Genomic DNA, 20570 nt, shown 5'->3' with positions numbered 1-20570 from the left:
TCTGTTTAAATGTTATCTCCTCCAAGAAGCCTGGCCCCATCAGTCCCCTGAGATAGCCTCCCCGATCCGCCTCTGAGCTCTTCCCCTGCCCAAGAGCAGCTCCTTGGGAAAACTTTACTCCAGTGTCTGGGACAGAGTCTGGCACATAGAAGGTGCTCTGCGAGCATCTGCCTTGTTGAATGAATGAATGAGTGAATGAATGAATGAATGAATGGGGCCTCACATACCCACAGAGCCTACCCCTGCTTCTTCATACTGAGGACCGAACCCAGGGGCATTCTACCTCTGGGCTACACCCCCAGCCCTTTTTATTATTTATTTGTTTGTTTGTTTGTTTGCTTGTTTATTTTTGTTTTGAAACAAGGTTTCACTAGGTTGGCCAGGGCCTCACTACATTGCTGAGGCTGGCCTTGAGCCTGTGCTCCTCCTGTCTTAGCCTCCCAAGTACTGGATGGATGGACAGATGTGGTCCACCACACCTGGCTCGCAGTCTCTTTTCAAAGCATGAGATCCGTGTACAGCAGCCTCCTCTTGACGGGGGAAAAAATCCCAAGACCGCCAGTAGCTGCCTGGAACCTGGGGTCGTACCGAAGCCAGGATCACTATGTCTTTTCCACAGGCCGTGCCCACCCTCTCAGTTCCTGCGGCCCCTGAGTTATTCAGCCCCCCACATTCGATGCCTCGAATCCTCTCTTACATGACAACACTGGTGCTTTGGGACGATTTATTTTTTTATTTTTATTTTTTGTGATACTGGGGTTCCTGGAGGCCCTTCTACCTCTGAGCTACACTCCCAGACCTATTTTATATTTTTATTTGGAAACAGGGTCTCCTAAGCCGGCGCGGCTGGCTTCAAACCTGCGCGATCCTCCTGTCTCCGCCTCCCAAGCACGGGGATTACAAGCGTGCGCCACCACGCCCGGCTGACCCTGTTTCAAAATAATAAAAAATAGGGCTGGGGGTATAGCTTGGAGATAGAATGCCCCTGGGTTCCATCCTCAGTACCACAAAAACAAAACAAACTTGATTCTCCCAAAGAAAGACCTAGACAAAACAAATGAATTTAATGTGTTGAACCCATTTTATTTATTTATTTATTTATTTATTTATTTATTTATTTATTTTTGGTGGTACTGGGGTTCCTGGAAATCCGGGCTACACTCCCAGATCTATTTTTATATTTTTATTTGGGAACAGGGTCTCCTCAGCCGGCGCGGCTGGCTTCGAACCTGCGCGATCCTCCTGTCTCCGCCTCCCAAGCGCGGGGATTACAAGTGTGAGCCACCACGCCCGGCTGGGACGATTATTAAGTAAAAGAAACATGAGAAAAGCCAGGCGTGGTGGCGCACGCCTGTAATCCCAGTAATTGGGAGGCTGGGACGGGAGGATCACAGATTAGAGAGGACAGCCTCAGCCAATAGACTCTCACCAACCTAGTAAGACCTTGTTTCAAACATAAAAATAAAATAGGGCTGAGGGTGAAGCCTGAAGGTAGACTGCCCCTGGGTTCAATCCCCAGTATCACACAAAAGAAAACCTACCTGAGCCGGGCGCGGGGGCGCACGCTTGTCATCCCAGCATCTGGGAGGCTGAGACGGGAGGATCGCGGTTCGAGGACCGCCTCAGCTACTCAGGCCCTTTGCAACTCAGTGAGACCCTGTTTCAAAAGAAAGAATAAAAAATAGGGCTGGGGGTGCAGCTCAGAGGTAGAATGCCCCTGGGTTCCATTCCCAGTACTGCAAAAAAGAAGAAAAAGAAAGAAAAAGAAAACCCATCTAGTTTTCTGGTTCTTGAAATTCCATTGTAGGGTACTGCTGTGCAGTCAGAGGCTCCTTTAGAACAGGTGCAGGTCCCGGGTGCAGGGAGGTAAAAATTCTTATTGCCTCCAGGGCACACTGGAAGAGCCTGGTTCCAGCTAAGACCAAGGAGCTCGGGTGACATCTAGCGGTGAAGTGGGGGACTTTGTGCCGTGTGTGTGTGTGTGTGTGTGTGTGTGTGTGTGTGTGTGTGTGTGTGTTCGCGCGTGGCGCACTATTCCAGACCAATCCAAGACAAGTGAAACATTGACCTCCAGTGCAAAATTTAAGAGGACCCCCCCAAAAAAAAATTAGTCACCAAGAAAAACACATTTTGCCTGTGGGGTTCTGGAGATTGAACCTAGGGATGTTCGACCTCCGAGCTGCACCCCCAGCCCTATTTTTTATTCTTTATTTTGAAACAGGGTCTCGCTGAGTTGCAGAGGGCCTCACTAAGTAGCTGAGGCTGTCCGCGAACCGCGATCCTCTGGTCTCTGCCTCCGGAATGCTGGGATCACAAGCGTGCGCCACCACGCCCAGCTTGCTTATGTATTTATGTATTTACTTATTTATTTATTTATTTATTTATTTATTTATTTATTTATTTATTTATTTATTTATCTGGGGGACATAGTCTAAGTTGCAGAGGCTGGCCTTGAACCTGGGGCCTTCCTCTCCCAGGTTCCCAAGTCCTGGGCTCCAGGTGTCCCCGTTGTGTATTTCTTTTGTGTACAGTTCTGGATATTAAGCCCAGGAGATTTCTTCCTCTGAGCTACACCTGCAGTCCTTTTTGGTTTTTATTTTGAAACAAGGTCTCTCAGTTAATGTGTGCAGGCCTCAAACATGTGATCCTCCTGCCTCCGCCTCCTAAGTACTGGGATTACAGGTGTGTGCCAACACACCCAGCTTTAATGGTTTTTTTCTTTCTTTCTTTTTTTTTTTGGCACTGCATTGAACCAAAGGGTATTCTCCTTCTGAGCTGCACTCTCAGCCTCTTTTTTTATTTTTAAACAAGATCTCACTAAATTGCTGCTCCTCAAACCTGCAATCCTCTGTCTCAGCCTTCAGAACACTAGGATTACAGGCGTGCATCGCTACTCCTGGCTCTGTGTTTTCTTGTACAAATGTTACGGCCTTTCTTTCTTTCTTTCTTTCTTTCTTTCTTTTTTTCTTTCTTTCTTTTGCAGTACTGGGGGGCATTCTACGTCCGAGCTACACCCTCTGCCCTATTTTTTTTATTCTTTATTTCAAGACAGGGCCTCACTGAACTGTAAAGGCCCTCACTAAAGTAGCCGAGGCTGTCTGCAAAACCGCGATCCTCCTGTCTCAGCCTCCCAAATGCTGGCCATAAGCGCGCGCCCGGCGGTCTTTCTTGCAGTTACATTCGGTTCACCCAGCATTGATTTTTAGATATGCTGTGAGGCGGACATCAACAGTCATTCATTCTCTCCCCATGAATGGGTCCAGACCACCAAATGCCACGGAGATTCAAGAATCAAATCCTGGGTGCCTTTGGGGAAATTTCTGAGCCTCTCTGTGTCCTCTTTTTAAAATGGGAATCACAGGAAGCCAGGCGTGGTGACGCGCGCTTGCCATCCCCGCGCTTGGGAGGCTGAGCCAGGAGGATCGCGCAGGTTCGAAGCCAGCCTCAGCTACTTAGTGAGGCTCTCAGCAACTTAGTGAGACCCTGTTTCCAAATAAAATAGAAAAGAGGTCTGGGATAGAAAGCCCCTGGGTTCCATCCCTAGTACCACATACACACACACAAATGTAGAGCACCCTTGGGTTCAATCCCCAGCGCTGCAGAATAGTCCTAATCATAAACACGTGGGAACTGTAGTCCTGCCTGCTGCACGCGGCGTTCCGGGAGGTCATGGCCTCCTGCCCCGGACCTCGCCCTGGTGATCCACACAGGACAAGTCCTCGGGGTGCATTCGCCATGATTTCCATTCCGACCACTGTAAATGTTTCCCCTCCTGGGCACTTTCAGGGGAAAGCCCATTTCTTCTTGCAGCTCCCCAGGAGCTACTCAGAAAAACAGAGGTGGAGAGGGGACGCTTTCCCTGGAGGCTTCCCACCCCACGGCGGCCCACCGGCCGGCCCGAGGGCTGGTTTGGATAAAGGAGACAAGAAAGGGTTAAACGGGGTTGCCCTCTGGCTTCTGACTGTGGATGCACCAGGGTCAGGCCCGGGGTGACGCACCCGTAAAATTTAACAAGGCGCTGAATCGCAGGTCGGTACAAGTACAGGGCACCTTGACGGAGGCTCACAGGAAGAGGAGAATGTTCCAGCCCGTGTGATGGTGACCCCCAAATCGCAGCTCTTGGGAGCCTGAGACGGGAGGATCGCAGGTTCGTGGTCAGCCTCAGCAACTTAGTGTGGCCCTTAGCGACTTCACGAGACCCTGTTTCAAAATAAAACCTAGCCAGGCTTGGTGGTGCACACCTGTAATCCCAGTACTTGGGAGGCTGACACAGGAGGATCACAGGTTCCAGGACAGCCTCAGCTACATAGTGAGGCCCTCTGCAACTTAGCAAGACCCTGTTTCAAAATAAAGATTAGCCGGGCGTGGTGGCGCACGCTTGTCATCCCCGCGCTTGGGAGTCTGAGACAGGAGAATCGCGTAGGTTCGAAACCAGCCTTAGCTGGCTTAAGAGACCCTGTTTCCAAATAAAATATAAAATAGGTCTGGGAGTGTCGCCTGGAGGTAGAAGGCCCCTGGGTTCTATCCTCAGTACCACCAAAAAAATAATAATGATGATAAATAAATAAATATTAAAAAAAAAAGCTGGGGTGTGGCCCAGAGGTAGAAAAACCCTGGGTTCCATCCCCACTATCACAAAAATAAAAATAAATATAAATTAAAAATCCGGCCGGGGGTGTATCTTGGAGGTAGAATGCATGCCCTTGGTTCAATCCCCAGTACAATAAATAAATAAATAAGACTACAGATAGAGCTTGGAGGTAGAACATTTGTGACGTTCAATTCCCGGTATCAAAGAAAAAATTTCTTTTCTTTTTACCACTTTTATGGACGTGCAGTTCGCATACCATAAAACTCACCTGTCTAGGTGTGCAACGCGGTGCCTCTGTGTGTCCCGAGCTGCGCGCTGCCACCCGGCCCGGCTGGGGACGCTGCCATCAGCCCCGAAGCCCGTTTGCACCCGTCCCCAGTGTACTTCCATTTCCAGGCAGTCACTAATCACCCTTCCGCCCTTATTGATTTGCTTTGCTGGACATTCCGTATAAATGGAACCGCAGACTCTGCGGCCTTTTTCGTCCGCTCCTTTTACTCGGCGGAATGTTTCTAAGGTTTCCCGCGCGTGGCCTCCATCACTGGCCCCCCTTCCTGCTGACGGCTCTCCGCCGTGTCGTCAACCACTGGTGTTTATCCATCACCCGAGTGACGTTCATTATGAAAAACCCTGCTATGACTCTCTCTCCGTGCATGTATGCTTTATTTCTCTCGGGCATATGGAATCGTTGGGTCCTATGGCACATTTCTGTTTGGCCTTTTTTCGTATATTTGTTTTGGTACTAAGAACTGGGGATTTTTTTTTTTTCAGTACTGAGGATGGAACTCAGGGGCATTCTACTTCCAAGCTATACCCCCTGCCCTATTTTGAAATAGGTCTCACTGAGTTGCAAAGGGCCTCACTAAGTCGCTGAGGCTGTTCATGAATCGCGGTCCTCCTGTCTCAGCCTCCCGAATGCTGGGATGACAAGTGTGTGCCCACCATGCCCAGCCTTGGATTGGGGGTTTAACCTACAGGCATTCTACCTTTGAGCTACACCCCCCAGCCCAATTTTATTTTTTACTTGGAAATAGGGTCTCACTAAGTGGCTGAGGCTGTCCTTGAGCGGCGATCCTCCTGTCTCAGCTTCCCAAACGCTGGGATTACCTTTCTGATTGAGGCTGTTCTTGTGGGCATGCTGTATTGCCAGTCCTGCGAGACCTACAAGTGGGGACTTCTCAGGAGCAGGTGGGTGTGGAAGCCTGCCTCTCGGGTGGCGATCAGAGCTATAGGTACGCCTCTGGTATACATTTAGTTAGTCAATATACATTTAGTTAGTCAATCAGGAACCATTTCTTAGCTGGGTGTGGTGGTGCATGCATGTAAGCCCAGTACTTGGGAGGCTGAGCCAGGAGGAGGGGGGTTCAAGACCAGCCTCCGCAACTTACTGAGACCCTGTTTCAAAATAAAGAATAAAAAATAGGGCTGGGGTGTAGCTCGGAGGTGGAATGCCCCCGGGTTCCATCCCCAGTGCCGCAAATAAAACAAAGCAGGGTAAGGTCAGAGAGTCAGGAGGACTCTGATTGTAGACGCGGGGGTCAGAGAAGATGGTTCGGATGAGACGGCCAGGTTGGGGCTGGGGGCACAAGTGTGCTTACCGTGCGTGAGACCTGGGCTCCATCCCCAGCACCCCGCGGGAGCCATGGAGGTGTTTCAGTGCGAGAGGATTCAGTACAGGGGCCTGGCTAAGGGGAAGAGCTGAGACTCCGAGCAGAGTGCCTCGTCAGCAATGAGCCGCAGCAGAAAGATGCTGGGACCCCAACCGGGAGCGGTAGGATGAGGAAGGGGCTCCCGCTGGGCAGCTGGGACCCTGGCGTGTCCCGGCCATCAGAAAACACCCGGACCCCAAGCTCAGAGAGCGGCGTACTCTGGCCTCTCCCTCCCTACACGCCAATCTCCCCGCAGTGCCTCCCATTGGACAAGCCTAGCAGGAAGTCCGTGCGCAAAGGAGTCTGGGAAATGTAGTTTTCTGGAGAAAGGCAGGGGGCGTGGCTCTGGCCGCACAAGGATGGAGCAGGACATGTACGAAGGAACAAACCATTTAGGGGTGAGCCTACACAGGTGGGGGCAGAATAAGAAATGATAAGGTGTCTGGAATCAGGGGAGAGTGGCTTTCAACCCAGCACGGTCCGTGGAGACTGGGAGAGTACGGAGGCCTTTTGTGACTGCAAGTTTGAGGCCAGCCTCAGCAACCTACTGAGACCCTGCAAACAAACAAACAAACAAACAAATAAATTAAATGGGCTGGGGGGAGCCAAGCATGGCGGTACACATTTATAATCCCAGCATTCGGGAGGCTGAGACAGGAGGATCTGGGTTCCTGGCCAGCCTCAGCCACTTAGTGAGGCCCTCTGAGACTTAGAGCCTGTTTTAAAGTAAAAAATAAAAAATAGGGCCGGGCGTGGTGGCACACGCTTGTAATCCCCCCCACACACACACACTTGGGAGACGGAGACAGGAAGATGGCGCAGGTTCAAAGCCAGCCTCACTGGCATAAGAGACCTTGTTTCCAAATAAAAATATAAAATAGGTCTGGGAGTGTAGCCCGGAGGTAGAAGGGTTTTCAGGAACCCCAATACCACCTAATAAATAAATAAATAATAGGGCTGGGGGTGTAGCTCAGAGGTAGAATGCCCCTGAGTTCAATTCCCAGCATACCCCCCCCCACACACACACACACGGCTGGGGGGGGGGGTGTGGCTCAGAGGCAGAATGTCTCTGGGTTCAATCCCCAATCTCCTGCCCCAAAAATGTACGTGGTAGTGTAGACCATTCCTTGGGTTAGTTTGTGCCTGGCCGGGGCAGTTTCCTAGGTTATCCTAGACAGGAAGGCTGGTGAGAACCCACGAGGTCCCCACTGTCTGCTCGTGGGGTCAGAAGCCAGGCACGCACACGTGGCCGAACACCCTGGGTCCCCCGTTCCCCGCCCTGGCTTCTCGGAACCCAGTTTCCTTACCTGTGAGGGGCTGTACTTTTCTCGGGAGGCCGTAGCAAGCACCGGCAAGCCCCTCTGCAAAATGTTCAGTGCTGACCAAAGTAGCTTTTGTGCTAGCACCCGCCTCTCCCTGCCTCCGTCATTGACCAGTTGCAAATAATAACAACAAAGGTAGCTACTATTTATGAAATAGACTCTCCTCTCGCTTGTCCCCTGGCTCACTCTGTTCCAAACACACTGGTCCTTTCCTGTTCCTGTGTGTGTGGGGGGCACTGGGGACTGAACTCAGGGGTGCTCTACCTCCAAGCCGCATCCCCAGCCCTTTTTATTTGTATTTTATTATTATTTTTTGCGGTGCTGGAGAACCCAGGGGCATTGTACCTCCGAGCTACACCCCTAGCCCTCTTTTTTTATTTGGAAACCGGGTCTCACCGAGTTGCAGAGGGCCTCACTATGTAGCTGAGGCTGTCCGCGAACCGCGGTCCTCCAGTCTCAGCCTCCCAAGCCCTGGGATCCCAGGCGTGCGCCCACGTGGCGGTCCCTCCAACAGGGTTCCTGTAGACTGGAATGCCTCCTCCTTCCTCTTCTCCTTCTTCACCGCCGGGTCCCTGGCTTAGACTTTGCACCCCCTTGGGCCCGCCCCGCCCGCTGGCCGCTCCTGCCCGTTTCATCCTCTCTGTCTGGTCTGGGTGGCCGTCTGGACTCCCGCGGGCACGACTGTGGTTCGCGTTCTGGGACGTAGTAGATGGTCAATAAATGGCTCCATTCCCAGGACCTGCAAGCCTTGCCCCCGGCTCGGGTCCTCGATGGCCTCTGCAAGTGGCCTCTGCAGGTGGCCTCTGCAGGTGCCTTTTGCAGACAGGAAACCGCGGCGGGGAGGGCGCTGGCGGTGCAGGGCCCCCCCAGGGGTCCGGGGGCTCCTCGGGCGCCGCAGCCGGACCCCGCGAGCCCGGCGGGGCCGCAGCGCCGGGAAAGGCCTGAGTCATCGCCGCCTCCAGACGGCGGCGGCGGCGAGGTGATGCGGGGACGCCGGGAGGGGGCGTGCGCCGGCCGGAGGAGGGCCGAGCCCCCGCCCGCGGCCAGCCCGCCCCTGCTCCCAGCGCCCGCTCCCCTCCGCACCCAAGGGCGCCCCAGAGAGCGGCCCCGGGCTTGCCGGGATGCGCAGAGCGGCGGTACCCCGGGGGAGCCCCTTCCCCAGGCGAGGGAGACCCCTGGCCGCCTCGTCCCAGCCCTTGGGCGGCTGGGGCCGCCCGCAGGGTCGCAGGTTGGAGGCCTCAGCGGCTCAGCGAGCGAGACCCTCGGCGATGTAGCCAGAGACCCTGCTTCAAAATAGAAAGGGCTTAGCCGGGCGCGGTGGCGCACGCTGGTATACCCCCCCCCCCAGCCTCTGGGAGGCTGGGACAGGAGGATCGCCGTCAGTGGCCAGCCTCAGCTACTACTTAGCGTGAGGCCCCTCTGCAACTCAGTGCGACCCTGTTTCTAAAAAAAAGGCTAAAAAATAAAAAAAAAAAAATAGGGCTGGGGGTTGTAGCTGGGAGGTAGAACGCCCCCGAGTTCCAGCCCCAGTACTGCAAATAAAAATAAATAAATAAATAAATAAATAAATAAATAAATAAATAAAAATAAGCAGGGCTGGGAGGCATAGCCCCCGGGATCCGTCCCCAGTCCTGCAAAATAAATAAATAAATAAATAAATAAATAAATAAATAAATAAAATAAATGGGCGGGGGGAGGTGTTGCTCAGAGGGTAGAATGCCCCTAGGCTCCATCCCCGGTCCCGCAAAATAAATAAGTAAATAAATAAAAATGAAAAGGGCTGGGGGGGGGTGTAGCCGGGAAATAGAATGCCCCTGGGTCCCATCCCCGGCACCAAAAAAGAGAGAGAGAGAGAGAGAGAGAGAGAGAGAGAGAGAGAGAGAGAGAGAGAGAGAGAGAGAGAGAGAGACGGACCCCGGGGCGCTCCGGGGCCCCGCGCGCCGCTCGCCCCCTCCCACCGCGCCGGGGACCCCGGGGCGTGGGGAAGCCGCGGGGCGGGGCCAGCGCGCCCCGCCCCCGTGACGTCAGGGCTGGAAGTGCCGGCGCGGGGAGCAGCCGCAGCCGCCCAGCCGCCCCCGGCCGCGGGGCAGGAGCGGGGCGCGATGTCCGTGCCGCTGCTCAAGATCGGGGCGCTGCTCAGCACCATGGCCATGGTCACCAACTGGATGTCGCAGACGCTGCCCTCGCTCGTGGGGCTCAACGGCACCGTGTCCCGCGCCGGCGCCTCCGAGAAAATCGTGAGTGGGGGGCGTGGTGCCCCCCGCCGCCCCCAGCCCGGCCGGGCCCGGGGGTGGGGGTGCCGGGCCCCCGGGGTCCGAGGAGTTCTCTCCCTGGGTCTCCTTCTATTTCTGTCTCTGTCTCCATCCATCTCTGTCGCGCCGCCCCCCCCCCCGTCTGTCTGTCTGTCTGTCTGTCTGTCTGTCTGTCTGTCTGTCTCTCCGGCTGGCCCTGGGGATGGAGCCTGAAGGCGTCCTGCCTCCGAGCTACACACCCAGCTCCCACCCACCCACCCCCTTTTTTTTTTTGGAAACAGGGTCTGTAAGTTGCGGAGGTCTCTCTGCTCGCAAAGTTGCTGAGGCAGCTGCAAACCTGCGGCCCGGCTCGGCCTCCGAGTCCCGGGATGGCGGGTCCTGGGATGCCGCCACTGCTGGGCTCGCAGGGCTTTTTCCTCTCCCTTGCACGCACCCCCCCTGCCCCCCGCCCGCCGCGGCGACCTCCTCCTCCTCACCTGGCTGACCATGTGTCCAGTATTTACCCCCAAAACTAGTCCCCCCGGGGAGGGGCCGAGGGGAGCGGGCAGGAGGGCTTAGGTGGGTGGCATCCCGAGGCCCAGGATGGGCCCCTCCCACCCCGTCTCCTCTCCCTCTGTGGTCCTGACCCTCCGAGGGAGAACTGGGGTGAGGGGACCCGCTCAGTGGGGTTAATCATGGTGGCTAAGGAGCCAGGCATGGTGCGGTGGCCCACGCCTGTAATCCTCTGACACAGGAGAATCGCGGGTTTGAGGATCGCCCTCAGCCACTTAGCAGAGACCCTGTTTCAAAGTGAATAATAAAATAAGGCTGGGGGTGGAGCTCGGAGGCAGAACGCCCTGGGTTCCGCCTCTGTACAATATCAATAGTGACGGTGGTGGTTCACCGCCCTGGTCCTGTCGTCCTCCTCTGCAGACTTCCCTGGGCCCCCGCCTGCTGGGACCCAGGGAGGTTGTGGGACCCCCAGCAGCGGGGCTCCCCTCTCCTCGGTCAGCATGGCCCTGCTTCTCCCTCCCCTCCCTGCACAGAGGGTCTCTGGGCTCAGTGGCTGCCCCCCACCAGGTGGCACTGGGCTGGGCGGGAATGAGCTGCCCGTGCCAGCGCTGTCTTTCTGCGTTTCCCTCCCATCGCGCGGCGCTGGGTACGTCGCCGTGTGCCTGTGCATGTGTGGGGTGTAGGTGGGGGTGTGAGCACTCGGGGTCCTGTGCATCGCTGACTCGGGGGGCCACTTGTGTTTTCTTGAGTGTGAGAGTACATCCCAGTCAGGCGTGGTGGCGCACGCGTGGAATCCCAGTACTTGGGAGGCTGAGACGGGAGGATCGCAGGTGCGTGGCCAGCCCCAGCCACTCGTGAGGCTCCCCACAACTTAGTGAGACCCTGTTTCCACATAAAGAAGAAAACATAGGGCCGGGGTGTAGCATTCCTACGTTAGTACAGGCGTGTTCCTGAGTGGGTGTGTTTGGATGTGTGTGTGTGTGTGTGTGTGTGTGTGTGTGTCCGTGGTCACGAGTCCCTTGCCATGGGTTTGTGTTGCATGACCACATGTGTGCATTTGAGTGTGCACACACGGTGTGACACAGCCTTCTCGCGGTTGCCGTCTGTCTGAGGGGAGAGAGGTTGTGTAATTGATGTCGGGAGCCAGAGCCAGGCGTGGTGGGGCACACACCTGTCACCCCAGTACCTGGGGAGGCTAAGATGGGGGGATCGAAGATTTAAGGCCAGCTTCTGCAACTTAGTGAGACCTTGTTTCAAAATAAAAATAAAATAATAGGGCTGAGCCGGGCATGGTGGCGCACGCTTGTAACCCCTGCGCTTGAGAGGCTGAGACAAGAGGATCGCACAGGTTCAAAGCCAGCCTCAGCTACTTAGTGAGACCCTGTTTCCAAATAAAATATAAAATGGGTCTGGGAGTATAGCCCAGAGGTAGAAAGCCTCTGGGTTCCACCCCCAGTACCACAAAAACTAATAATAATAATAATAAATAATAATAATAATAGGGCTGGGCGTGTAGCTTGGAAGTAGACCAGTGTCAAGTTCAATCTCTAGTATCATGAAAGAGAAAGAATGAATGAAGGAAGGAAGGAAGGGCGGATGGGACCATTTGCCTCCCCATCTAAGTGTGAGTGCCCACATGCACACGTGTTATGCGCAGGTGTGTGCATGGATGTGGGCACAAGGGGCATCTGGGGAGTGTGCCTCAGTGTGTACGGGCCTCTCTGAGTTATGGTTTGTGTGAGCAGGTCTGTGTGCAGATGTGTTTCCAGGGCCCAGCATGGTGCTGGGGAGTCAACCCAGGGGCGTTCCACCTCCGAGTTAAAGCCCCCACCCTGTTTTACTTTTTTGTTTTGAAACAGGGTCTCACTAAGTTACTGAGGGCCTTGCCAAGGTGCTGAGGCTGGCCTCAAACCTGCAATCCCCCTGTCTCAGCCTCTCCGGTACTGGGATGACAGGCGTGGCGGCCGTGTCTGGCTGGACCTGCATTGTTGCGTGCAAGAGAGGGTGGACGTTGGTATGTTTGCAAGTGTGCTAGTGTGTGTTCAGTACTATGCTTGCCTTATATGCAGGTGGGCAGATTCCTGTGTGTACTGCTTGTTTTCTCTAAGTGTGCATGTGTGTGTGTTGGTGTGCCCAGAAAGACCTGGACTCCTGCGTTGCTACCAGCACGTTGATCTGCTGAAAGCCCCGGCTCCTGCCCCAGCTCCCGCTCCCTCCATCTAGCTGGGCCTCGCCAAAAGGATTCTGTGGAGGGAGATGCTAATGGCCTCCCGGTGAGGCTAGGAGGGCACCGGGCAAGAAAGGGCCTTGGGGTTCTGATAAACCTATATCAGAACCTAGATCCCACCCCAGCTCGCTCTGTGACACTGGGCCAGGGGCGCTACCACCCCACAGTTTTCTCATCTATAAAATGATAATAAGCTGGGTGTGGTGGCGCACACCTGGAATCCCATTGCTTGGGAGGCTGGAACAGGAGGATCAAGGTTTGAGGCCAGACTCAGCAACTTAGCGTGACCCTCTTTCAAAATAAAAATAGGGCTGGGGGTGTGGATCATCCCGGGATTCACCCCAGATCTACAGTAAATAAATGCATGCATCCAAACATAAGTACATACATAAACAGGTAATGATTCCTACCCCACAAAAGCATTGTGGGTAACAAGCCTCCTCTCCAGATCCCCATCCATTCATCCTTCCAGTGACCCCTCACCTACCTCTCTCTCCATCCTTCATCATCCGCTCAACTGCCCTAAGCTCACCTCCCCTCTCTCTCCATCCGCCATTCCACCCAGGCACCCGCCTGTCCATTCTCTTTCCATCTATCCTTCCGTCTTTACACCTGTCCTCAAGTCACCCATCATCTTGACAGCCACTCATTCATCTACCCATCTACCTACCCATCCATCCACCCACTCATCCATCCACCCACCCACCCATCCATCCATCCACCCATCCACCCATCCATCTATCCATCATCCATCCATCCACCCATCCACCCATCCATCTATCCATCATCCATCCATCTACCCATCCACCCATCCATCCATCCATCCACCCATCCACCCATCCATCTATCCATCATCCACCCATCCACCCATCCATCTATCCATCATCCATCCACCCATCCATCCATCCATCCACCCATCCATCCATCCATCCATCCACCCACCCATCCACCCATCCATCTATCCATCATCCATCCATCCACCCACCCATCCATCCACCCATCCATCTATCCATCATCCATCCATTCATCCACCCACCCATCCACCCATCCATCTATCCATCATCCATCCATCCATCCACCCATCCATCCACCCATCCATCCATCCACCCATCCACCCATCCATCTATCCATCATCCATCCATCCATCCATCCATCTATCCATCATCCATCCACCCACCCATCCATCCATCCACCCATCCGTCCATCCATCCATCCACCCATCCACCCATCCATCTATCATTCATCCATCCATCCATCCATCCATTCATTCACCCACCCATCCATCCATCCATCCACCCATCCATCCTCCACCCATTCATTCTATCCATATTCATCTGTCTATCTTTTCCTGGATCCATCCTTCCGTGTGTGTGTGTGTGTGTGTGTGTGTGTGTGTGTGTGTGTGTGAGTCTGTCTGTTTTTCTGGGGATTGAACCCAGGGGCATTCTACCTCCAAGCTACACCCCCAGCCCAATTTAATTTTACTTGGAAACAGGGTCTCGCTAGGTTGATGAGAGCCTCACTACTTGCTGAGGCTGTCCTCAGACCTGCGAACCTTCTGTCTCAGCCTCCCGAGGACTGGGGTGACAGGTGTGCGCCCCACGCCCAGCCTTCAATCTATGTCTTTATCAGTGCACCCACCAGTCCCACCACCCGTCCATTCTCTGCCATCCAGCCATCTCCTGTGGGGGAGGGAACACTGGGGATTGAACCAGAGGCATTGTACCTCCAGCCCTTTAAAAAAATTATTCTTTAAACAAGGTCTTGCTAGGTTGCCGAGTCTCACTAAGTTGCTGAGGCTGGCCTCGAACCTGCAACCCTCCCGTCTCACTCTCCAAGTCCCGGGATCACAGACGCGGGCCACCGCGCCTGCGGTGAGATGGCCCAACCATCTCATCCGTCCTCTTCCCACCCCTAGCCCTCTCCACCCGTCCACTCGTCCTTCTGTCCATTTTATCTATTCAACAAAACAACCAAGCGCCTTTGTCCGGCGCGGTGCACGCGAAGCCCCGCGCGGGGCCTTTCTCAACAGGTGCTCAGGTCCCGAGAGGAGTCTGGGTTGAAAATATCCTGATTTGAATCTTGGCCCTGCAATTTACCACCTGTGTGGCCTTGGGGAAAATTGTTTAATCTCTCGAAACCCCAGTGTCCTTAGTCGTCCAGGAGAATTCAGGGTCTCCGTGGACTTTGGGACCCACAGGGCCGGGCCGGGGGCGCACACCTGTAACCCCAGCACTGGGGGGCTGAGACCGGAGGGTTGCAGGTTCGTGGACAGTCGGAGCAGACTCGGCGACCTAGCAGAGCCTGTTTCCAAATAGAAACTGGGCAGGGGGTGTGGCTCGGAGCAGCACGCCCGGGTTCTGGGGTTCTGGGCAGGTGGATTCCCGAAGCCCGCTGTAAGCTAGAGGAAGGACCACAGCGGGCGGGCAGCCCCAGCCAGGCCCCGTCTAGCCAGAGCAGCTTAGCATTCCTGCCTTGAAGCATCCCTGGGAAGGCGGGGAGGAAGCTGCCGCCCTCCTCCTCGGGCCATCTCCCCGCCATAAACCATCCCTGGGGGACGGAGCTTCGGCAGAATGGCTCCTCACCTGGGGGTCATAAATCTAGACCCAGACTAAGAGCCGTCAGCGCCATCGCCCGCGGCTGCCAGCCTTGCAGCCGGGAAGCGCATCTGCCTCCCCTGGGGTCCCCGCACCTGCCTCCCCTGGGGTCCCTTGCCCGCCCGTCCCTCCCCTAGGGGCTGGAGGGAGGGTGTTTTATCCCGGGCAGATCTGAGCAGCCAGCGGCAGGGCGCTCCTGGAGCACTTCCCCGTGAAGAGCCGAGAAGGAGTCCATGACTTTCCTTTGCGGCTTTCTAGGGGGCTGGGAGAACCCCAAATCAGTCAACAGGAGCTAAATCACATTATGGTAACGAACAACCTCAACTCACAGGTGTTTATGCAGTTGTGTTTCTCTCCTGCTTCTGTGAGGTAGCCATCTTTTGTCTTTCCTGTCCCTCCTCCTCCTCCTCCTCCTCCTCTTTTCCTTCTTCCTCTTCTCCCTCCTCCTCCTCCTCCTCTTCTTTTTTTTTCTGATACTAGAGATGAGCCCAGAGGCATTCTACGTCCAAGCTACACCACCAGCCCTGTTTTATTTTTGATTTGGAATCACTTCCTCTGTAAGTTGCTAACGTTGGCCTTGAACCTGTGATCCTCCTGCCTCAGCCTCCAAGTACCAGGATTATGGGCCTGGGCCACCATGTCCCGCTCACAGGACTCCTCCCTCCCCGCGTGGTGTGTGTGTGTGTGTGTGTGTGTGTGTGTGTGTGTGTGTGTGTGTTACCAGAGATGGAACCCAGGGGCATTCCTACTTCTGAGCGATACCCCCAGCACTATTTTTTATTCTTTATTTTGAAACCGGGTCTCACTGAGTTGCGCAGGGCCTCACTAAGTAGCCGAGGCTGTCCGCGAACCGCGATCCTCCCGTCTCAGCCTCCCGAGTGCTGGGGTGACCAGCGCGCGCCCCGCGCCCGGCTCCTGCGTTCTTTTTCTTGATCACTTTAAGCCTAGAACTAGGTTCTGTAATTAATGGCTTGTTTATCTTCTCTGATTCTTTCTGCTATAATGTCGTGGCTATACTGGCAGGGATGGTTTTTAATTAGGTTTTTTTCTCTTCAGAGTTTTTGTTTGTTTGTGTTTTGTAGTACTGGGAAATTGAACCTGGGGGTGCTCTACCACTGAGAAAATCCTCAATCTTTTTTATTTTTATTTATTTTTTATTTTGACACAGGATCTTGCTAAATACTTAGTGAGACCCTTTTTCAAAATGAAAAATAAAATAGGGTTGGGGGCATGGCTCAGAGGTAGATACCCCTGGGTTCAATCCCCAGGACCGCAAAATAGATGAATGAATTAATAAGAATAAAGTGTCCAGCCACATTAAATCACAGTCCCATCAGTCAAACTTTTATAATGACGTATTATGTGTGGTGACGGGGTATTTCTGGAACATTCTGGGAGTAGAGAAGGGGCACTGAGTCCAGCCTGGGTGCGTGGAGGTTTCCTGGAGGTCGTGACGTCTAAATTGAGGGGTTCATCTCATTTTATTCTTGTAGTACTGTGAGAACAAAGTGTCCAACTTTATTCCCACAGCCACACCCCCTGCCCTATTTTATTTATTTCTTATTTTGAAACAGGGTCTCACTAAGTCCCTGAGGATCTTGTGAATTTGCTGAGATGGCCTCAAACCTGCGATCTTCCTGTCTCTGCCTCCCGAGCTGGGATTACAGGCGGGCACCATCATGCCCAGCTATTTATTTATTTATTTATTTAGTGGTACTGGCATGGAGCCCAGGGGCATTCTACCTCTGAGCTACACTCCTAGCCCTATTTATTTTATTTTATTTTATTTTATTTTATTTTATTTTATTTTGTGTGTGTGTGTGGGGGGGGTACTGGGGTTCCTGGAAGCCCTTCTACCTCCAGGCTACACTCTCAGACCTATTTTTTATAATTTTTTATTTGGAAACAGGGTCTCTTAAGCCAATGAGGCTGGCTCCGGACCAGCGCGATCCTCCTGCCTCCGCCTCCCAAGCACGCCACCACGCCCGGCTCATTTTTTATTTTGAAACAGGGTCTCACTGAGTTGTGGAGGGCGTCAGTAGGTTGCGGAGGCTGGCCGCAGACCGCGATCCTCCTGTCTCAGCCTCCCGAGTACTGCCACTACAAGGGTGTTCCACCACGCCCGGCTTTTGTAAACTTTTTAAAGAGTCTGGGGTCTCTTGCTGTTGCCCAGGCTGTCCTCAAACTCCTCGGCTTCAGCAATCCTCCCGCTTCAGCCTCCTGAGTAGCTGGGATTGCGGGAGTGCCTGGCTGAGAAGCTGTCTTTATCTCTCTCTCTGTCTTATCTGTGTAACCACAACATATAGTAGCCGCGCCATACGTGTTTGTTGAGCGACTTTTGCTAACTGTTTCTGCGTGTGGGTTTTTTTAATCTCTCTAGCACGCTCTCTTTCTGTTTACAAATCTCTTCTGCCCTGCACATCTCTGCCTCTGCCTTGCTCTGTCCGTCCGGTCTCTGATGGTCTCTGCCATTTCTATCTGTCTCTATCTCCTTCATGTCCTTCTCTCTGGGATTCTGTCTGCCACTGTCATGGAGTCCTGATGGGAACGGGGCGGGGGAGGGGATCCGGCGAGGAGTCGCCTCCTGAGCCCGGTGCCGTGTTGGGCCTCAGGAAGGGTTTGGTGAGGAAGGCTGGCTAGAGTCCACGAAGGCCTCGGAGAGCGGGTGGGGGCATCTGGATCCCCGTGGACACTGGGAACGGAAGCCCAGCCCCCGTCCCGGTCCCCGGAGGCCCCCGGCCACCAGGCCCCAGCGCCGGTTCCAGGTTGGAACAGCTGCCGGGCCAGGGCCAGGCCGCAGCTGCAGAAACTGAACAAGGGAGATGATTGCGGGGCGCGCGGGGAGGGTGGCTCGGGCCAGAGAGGAATCAGGCTGATTGTGGTTGTTGCTGCTGCTGCTGCTGCTGCGGACGGACGGATGGGAGATGGGGCCAGGCAGAAAAAAGGCAGGGAGACTCGTCTGCGGCGCCGCCGGGTCCATCTGTGCCCGCGTCTGGCCCTCCGTGGCGGAGGCCTGCATCACTCCCTCTGCGGCCTGTCTGCGCGTTCCTCCGGGCCCGATCTCTGTCTCTGCCTGGAGCTTGGCCATCTCTGGGCCTCCCGCCCGCCCGTCCCCGGGCCCCTGGGTGTCGTCCCGGGCCCCTGGGTGTCGTCCCCGGGCCCCTGGGTGTCGTCCCCGGGCCCCTGGGTGTCGCTGTCCTTAGCGGCCCCCCTTGCTGGGCTGTCTTTCTTCTGCCACACTCGGGGGCTGGAGACCGGCGGAGGTGACGGCGAATTCCCAGGAAACGGCGGAGGGAATCGTGGCCTTCCATAAAAGGATGTTTGCAAAGATATCTCAATTAGGACTAATTAATTAAGCGAGCCACTTCTCCTGGCCTCTCCCCCGCCCCCCGCGCCCCCTGGGAGCCGAGCAGCCAATGGACGGCTGGCGGAGACCGGCGCTCAGACAGGGTCGATGTTTAATTTATAACCGCCTTCTCCCGGATGCCCCATCAATCCATCCGGAAGGGCAGGGTGGCCCGGGGCGGGGGACTCGGGCAGAGGCTGCAGCCCGCTGTCCTGCGCGGCCTGGCGTGCCCCTGGGCAGGTGTGCGTTGCGGGAGGGAATCCGACCCCGTTGGGTGCGTCTCAGCTGACGGATGGACGGGCCTCTGTGTGTCCGAGCGCGTGTCTTCTGTGGGGACGGTCTGAGCGCGCCTGGGTGCGCGGAGGGGCCTGGACACCGTGCCTGAGCCTGCAGCAAAAGCTCTCACCGGGCGTGGCGAGGTGTGTTTTGCTGGGGGAGCTGAGACGGGGCGACCGAGGGCCCGGCCACACAGTCACGCCCTTTGGTTCTGGGATGAAGAAAGCTGGTTCTAGCTTTTTTTTTTAATTATTATTATTATTTGTTTGTTTGTTTGTTTGTTTTGTGGTACAGGGCAGTCTACCTCCGGAGCTACACCCCCAGCCCTAGTTTTTATTCTTTATTTTGAAGCAGGGTCTCACTGAGTTGCAGAGGGCCTCGCTAAGTAGCTGAGGCTGGCCGCGAACCACGATCCTCCGGTCTCAGCCTCCCGAATGCTGGGATGACGAGCGTGGCCACCAGCCCGGCTTGGTCTTCATTTAAAGATGTGTCTGAGCCGGGCGTGGTGGCGCACGCTTGTAATCCCAGTAATTAGGGCTGAGACAGGAGGATCGCAGGTTTGAGGACAGCCTCAGCAAGTAGAGAGACTCTCATCAACCTAGTGAGACCCTGTTTCAAAAATAAAAATAAAATAGGGCTGGGAATGTAGCTCCAAGTTGGAAAGCCCATGGGTCCAATCCCTAGTCCACCCCCCCACTGAAAAAAAAGGAAAAAGGGTCTGATGATGCAACCCTTGGTGTAAGGCCCAGAAAGGCAATATGACCTTCAGTAAAATGACTGTTGATGCAGCCCTCAGTATAGTACCTATCGGGGTGATGCAGCCTTCAGTATAATGAGCAGCCTTTTGATGTAGCCCTCAGTATAATACCCATCAGGGTGATGGCAGCCCTCAGTATAATGAGCCATCTGCTGATGCAGGCCTCAGTGTAGTACCTATTGGGGTGATGCAGCCTTCAGTATAATGGCCCGTCTGTTGATGCAGCCCTCAGTGTAATACCTATCAGGGTGATGCAGCCTTCAGTATAATGACCCATCTTTTGATGACCCATTTTTTGATGCAGCCCTCAGTGTAGTACCTATCGGGGTGATGCAGCCTTCAGTATAATGAGCAGCCTTTTGATGTAGCCCTCAGTATAATACCCATCAGGTTGATGGCAGCCCTCAGTATAATGAGCCATCTGCCGATGCAGCCCTCAGTGTAGTACCTATTGGGGTGATGCAGCCTTCAGTATAATAAGCAGCCTTTTGATGTAGCCCTCAGTATAATACCCATCAGGTTGATGGCAGCCCTCAGTATAATGAGCCATCTGCCGATGCAGCCCTCAGTGTAGTACCCATCAGGGTGATGCAGCCTTCGGTATAATGACCCGTCTGTTGATGCAGCCCTCAGTGCAGTACCAGCCTTCAGTATAATGACCAAGTCTAGTAACAGCGTAATATCAGGGTAGTGTCGGGTCCATAAACATATCTTGCAATGTGACTTATGTTCTGCAGATAGACACTGGCTGAGACACTTGGTGCGGTGAGAAGGAAATTAGCTCGTTTGTGTGAGCGCATGCGCGGGCTCCTCCGGGACGCCAGGCTTCCCCGGCCGTCAGCCGAGGCTGGCTCCCTCAGCCCTTGGAGGCGCCCGGCGACCTCAGCAGCACGCTGTAAGGCACCGGCTCTGCAGGAAGGCTTCAGGACCGACCGCCATGCCAGTGCGCTCGCCGGGGAGACCCACGAGGCCGGTGACAGAGCGCATGTAGCTGCCGCTTCCTACGGGACGGGGACGGGCACGTTCGTGGCTACGAGCGGGTGGACACGGTGGATGGGGAG

General features: G+C 54.7%; 1 protein-coding gene across 2 annotated transcripts in view; it reads left to right on the top strand.

The window, feature by feature from the left end:
* OLFM2 (olfactomedin 2) overlaps positions 1-20570 on the top strand; it is a gene marked incomplete at both ends in the record, with an annotated part of 55346 nt that overhangs the window by 2701 nt on the left and 32075 nt on the right. Inside the window, one exon of one of the 2 annotated variants that reach the window (XM_080715102.1) lies at positions 9665-9799. The exons of the other annotated variant lie outside the window; for it this stretch is intronic. Within the exon in view, the coding sequence (XP_080571228.1) occupies positions 9665-9799 (135 nt within the window). Of the gene's footprint in view, positions 1-9664; positions 9800-20570 lie in introns of those variants that run through there. 2 annotated transcript variants of the gene reach the window in all.

The sequence above is a fragment of the Muscardinus avellanarius genome (assembly GCF_963383645.1).
Source record: "Muscardinus avellanarius genome assembly, chromosome: 18".
NCBI lineage: Eukaryota > Metazoa > Chordata > Mammalia > Rodentia > Gliridae > Muscardinus > Muscardinus avellanarius.
The sequence above is the reverse complement of the archived record's forward strand: the minus strand, read 5'-3'. Positions and strand labels throughout refer to the sequence as shown.